General features: G+C 58.9%; 1 protein-coding gene across 1 annotated transcript; it reads left to right on the forward strand.

Moving 5' to 3' along the window:
- Window positions 1-2,085: 2,085 nt before the first annotated feature.
- On the forward strand, window positions 2,086-4,326 carry GJA3 (gap junction protein alpha 3). Its single transcript, XM_027557088.1, has one exon. It carries the CDS (start codon window positions 2,086-2,088, stop codon window positions 3,307-3,309), a length of 1,224 nt encoding a protein of 407 aa, XP_027412889.1. The 3' UTR covers window positions 3,310-4,326.
- Window positions 4,327-4,877: the final 551 nt, after the last annotated feature.

Below are 4,877 nucleotides of genomic sequence, written 5' to 3' on the forward strand. Positions count from 1 at the left end.
GCCTGTCCTTGCCTGAAAGACGCCCTCTTGACTCGGGAGAGGAGTCTCATCTCCCTGCAGCTGCCCCGCCCCTCCCCCATCGCCCCCGCCCCCTCCCTCCTCCGGGCGACATGAGCCTCCACCGCCCATCCTCCTCCGGGGAACAGGTTGACAGGTCCCCCTCACCCTCGGGTCTCCAACCCGCCCCACGTGCTCCCCGGGCCTGGCCCGCGGCCGGGTCACTGGAAGGGCGTCCGTGGCCTCCTCGTCGTGAGATCAAAGGGCCTCTTCTCTGCTGCTTCTCCCGGAGTGGACGCCTTAGTCACCGGCTCCCCCGAAGCCCGCCAGCGTCCCCACCTCCGCGGGTCCAGCCCCTCGGGCCATTCTCTGGCCTCCGGCCTCTGGGGGGGCCCTCAAAGGTGCGCCACCCCCTCCCCCGCACCTGCTGCCCCACGGGGTCTGGTCTGGGGAAGCTGGGGCTGCTGTTTGACTCTGTACCCCTAAGGTTAGAATTTCCTAGAAGTCACTTTTCCCAGAAGACTCAGGGGAAAATAGTAATACAGATAACAGATAAACAAGATTTCAGAGCATACGCTCCCTGGAGCACGCGCGGCCCCCACCCAGGGCCCTGCCTCCGTCCAGGCTCAGCCCTGGCCCTCCCCCCGTAGTTGGACCCCCCAGTACCCTCCCGGCTGGGAGACCTCTCCAGCTGGTCTCCCTCCAACCGGTCCTTCCGCAGGACACAGGGCCATGCGGCTGCCCCGCCCCAGCACTGCAGCCCGAAGTCCAGCCCAACAGGCGCGGGACACAGGCCCCTTCCTTCGGGAAGGACAGGCTAGGGCCCCGCGCCCAGGGCCCGTCCTCCCTGCGTCTGCACGCACACCAGTCCTGCTCTGTTTCATTTTCACGACGTGTTCTTTTCTGTCCTCCCCGCCACCCATCGACCCTCCTATCACCCGCCGGCCTTCGGCAGTCACCCGAGACCTCACGAGGCCCTTCTTTCTGAACGACACCAGCTGTCAGGTTAGGAATCGGCCCAGCTGTGTGCAGAGCGAGGAGGCCGGGAGTGGGCTGGGGCTTCTCTCAGGCAGTCCTCCTCGTGGCCTGCGGTTGCCTCCCTCCTGCTGGCACCTGTGCAGCATGACCTCTGCTCAGGGCCACAGGTGCTGGGGACAGTTACCAAACCCTCCTCAGGGAGAGACACAGGCATGCTCACAACTGTGCCTGCATCGGTGCACACACACACACACCTGTACTTGCACCCATACATATACATACACACACCTGGACATGTACATACAAACACACCTGTGCCTGCACACATACACATACACCTATACATGTACACACACACCCCCATAATGTACACACAGACCTATACATGTGTGCACACACATGTATATGCACATACATACACCTGTGACTTCACATGTACATACACACAGCTGTACATGTATACACACACCTGTGTCTGCACACATACACACACATGCACATCTGTACATGTACACTTTGCATGAACATACACCTGTGCATGTGCACACACCTGGACATGCACATACAAACACACCTGTGCTGCACACATACACACACCTGTACATGCACATGTGCATATACACACCTGTACATGCACATACACACACCTGTACATGTACACACACAGCTGTACATGCGCACACACCTGTGCATGTACACACATCTGTACATGCACATACAGACCTGCTCTTGCACGTGTGCATACACACCTGTATGTGTGCATACACGCAGCTGTACATGCACACACACTCCTGTGCTTCACATGTACATACACACCTGTATATGTATACACACACCTGTGCCTGCACACACACGTGTACATGTACATGCACAGCTGGACATGTACACACACCTGTGCATGTACATACACACCTGCTCCTGCATACCCGCATGGACACTCACAACCTTCCCTGGAGGGTTCCCGCTGGGGAGGGTGAGCACAGCTCCCCATGACAGCATATCCCACGCACATCGGGGCCCAGGGCTGCCCGGGGGCCGTGCCCTCGGCTCGCCTGGCCGGCCTAGGCCTAGTAACGAGCCTGTTCCCCTGCAGGTTAGCAGTCTGAAGCGATGGGCGACTGGAGCTTCCTGGGGAGACTCCTAGAGAACGCCCAGGAGCACTCCACTGTCATCGGCAAGGTCTGGCTGACGGTGCTGTTCATCTTCAGGATTCTGGTGCTGGGGGCCGCGGCCGAAGAGGTGTGGGGGGACGAGCAGTCGGACTTCACCTGCAACACGCAGCAGCCCGGCTGCGAGAACGTGTGCTACGACCGCGCCTTCCCCATCTCGCATGTGCGATTCTGGGTGCTGCAGATCATTTTCGTGTCCACGCCCACGCTCATCTACCTGGGCCACGTGCTGCACCTGGTGCGCATGGAAGAGAAGCGGAAGGAGCGTGAGGAGGAGCCGCCGAAGGCCGCTGGCCCAGAGGGGCACCAGGACCCGGCCCCCGTGCGCGACGACCGCGGCAAGGTGCGCATCGCCGGCGCCCTGCTCCGCACCTACGTCTTCAACATCATCTTCAAGACGCTGTTCGAGGTGGGCTTCATCGCCGGGCAGTACTTCCTGTACGGCTTCCAGCTGAAGCCGCTATACCGCTGCGACCGCTGGCCCTGCCCCAACACGGTGGACTGCTTCATCTCACGGCCCACGGAGAAGACCATCTTCATCCTCTTCATGCTGGCCGTGGCCTGCGTGTCCCTGCTCCTCAACGTGCTGGAGATCTACCACCTGGGCTGGAAGAAGCTGAAACAGGGGATGACCAGCCCCTTCCGCCCGGACACCCCTGGTTCCAGGGCGGGATCCGTAAAGCCGGTGGGGGGGAGCCCCCTCCTCCTGCCCCCCAACTCCGCCCCGCCCGCCGTCACCATCGGGTTCCCGCCCTACTACGCGCCCTCTGCCTCCTCCCTGGGGCAGGCGTCTGCCCCGGGCTACCCCGAGCCTCCCCCGCCCGCGGCCCTGCCCGGGACCCCCGGCACCCCCGGCGGCGGCGGCAACCAGGGCCTGCGCGCCCGGGCGCAGAACTGGGCCAACCGTGAGGCCGAGCCGCAGACTTCTTCCAGGAAGGCCTCCCCGCCCGCGCCGACGCCGCCTGCAGCCGAGAGCCCCGGGGGTGGCCCCCAGCAGTCCCTGCCGGAGGGCGCGGCGGGGAGCTCGGGCGACAGCGACGGGGAGGGGGCGGTGACGGCCGTGGAGCTGCACGCGCCCCCCGAGCCCCCCGCAGACCCCGGCCGGTCCAGCAAGGCCAGTAAGTCCAGCGGCGGCCGGGCCAGGGCCGGCGACTTGGCCATCTAGCAGCGGCCCAGCGTCCAGGCCCAGGGCGCTCACCGGCGGGGGGCGGCCTGGAGGCGGGAGGGGCTGGAGCGGGTGGAGGGGGCGAGCGAGGGTCGGGTCCGTGTGTCAGTGCTTGCTGTTCCTAGCGCTGTGAGGTAGTGAGGGGCGCATCCGAGACGGGAGGGGGCACAGGGGCCGGGGGCCTCCAAAGATTGTCCCAGCAGCCTGCGCGCCCGGAGCCCGGAGGCCTTCCCGGAGATGCTGCGGCCCGGTGGGGGCTGTGGTGTCTGCTGTGGGAAGGCAGAGGGTCTGTGTCACTTCAGGTTGGGGTCAACGGTTTTCCAGCCCTATGCCCCCCGAGGCTTTGGACCGCCCAGCAAGTCTAGAAGCTCTTAGTCTTATCTCTGTTTGAGACTTTAACTTAGAGTTGAATTTCATTTGGGATATTTGCCAAACAGTACTAAAAAAAGATTCCATACAGTCACTGAGTTTCTGACAGGTCTCTGAAGCCCAGGACATCAAACCACACCCTTCATGACAACTGAGGAGCAGCCACCCTCCAGGGGCAGAGATGTGGCGGGCAGGCAGGAGAGCCTGCAAGAGGCGGACCCTTTAGATAAGTTTGAATGGCCAAGGAAACTGAGTAAAAGTGTGACAAGTATGCCTTAGGTATTTATTTTTTAAATGGCATTTTGTGCTTTGATATGAATTGTACAGATATGCCTATTTTTCCCCATTTACTATCTTTCAGGAAAAATGAAGCAAATAGTCCTATTAAAATGGATACTGATCAAAAGAGTGCAAATTTGTCTTTTGCATACTAGTAAAGATTTGAACTTTAAAAGAAATTCTTCGACTTTATGAGTCAGTTAATTACTGTGAAAATGTACCATATACAACTGAAGCCAGCGTTGGAAAATCTCTAAGTGCAGTTCAAATGCTTGAAGTTGTGAAGTTTTTGAATGGGAGGTTAAAAGTTAACTACTGTTGCCAGAAAACTTATTTATACAGATGAATCCATGACCTACATTTTTTTAACAGTACAAAATAAAACTCCTCAAGTCTCCTAACCATTCTTTGTGGGTAGCCTGTTTGCTTTTGGAGGTGTGAGTGACAGTGTCGTGGTTGCATACATGGGTACTGGTTGGGACAGGGCCTTAAGGTGTCCACACTGTTGCTACACTGACTGCAGAGGCAGGTTCTGTGCACCCGTGGCTGGACGACAGCACAGGGTCCCAGTGGCTCCTTGTTTACAAGCTAGTGAACGGTGGTGATGCTGAGCCTGGTGCTTGTCACACCTCACCTCGCACCTCCCCTGCATCTCATCAGTCCTTGTCCCCAAAACTGTACCTTGTCCCACCTGGTTCATTTTTTACGAATAACTTTACCTTCCTGATGATGTATGTGCGGCCACACTCCACGGCAGACTGTGTTTTATATCATAAACAGTGACCCACTGACAATATGATGAAAGGATGACTGTGTGGAGCTGGCTGGTAGTGCCTGCTTGGAAGGCACATCCCTTCTCAGCCTCGCTGAAGGCATGGTTAAGAAACTAGCTCTTTAACCATTAACACAACAGGAGAATC

The sequence above is a fragment of the Bos indicus x Bos taurus genome, chromosome 12, assembly GCF_003369695.1.
Source record: "Bos indicus x Bos taurus breed Angus x Brahman F1 hybrid chromosome 12, Bos_hybrid_MaternalHap_v2.0, whole genome shotgun sequence".
In the NCBI taxonomy this organism is placed as follows: Eukaryota; Metazoa; Chordata; class Mammalia; order Artiodactyla; family Bovidae; genus Bos; species Bos indicus x Bos taurus.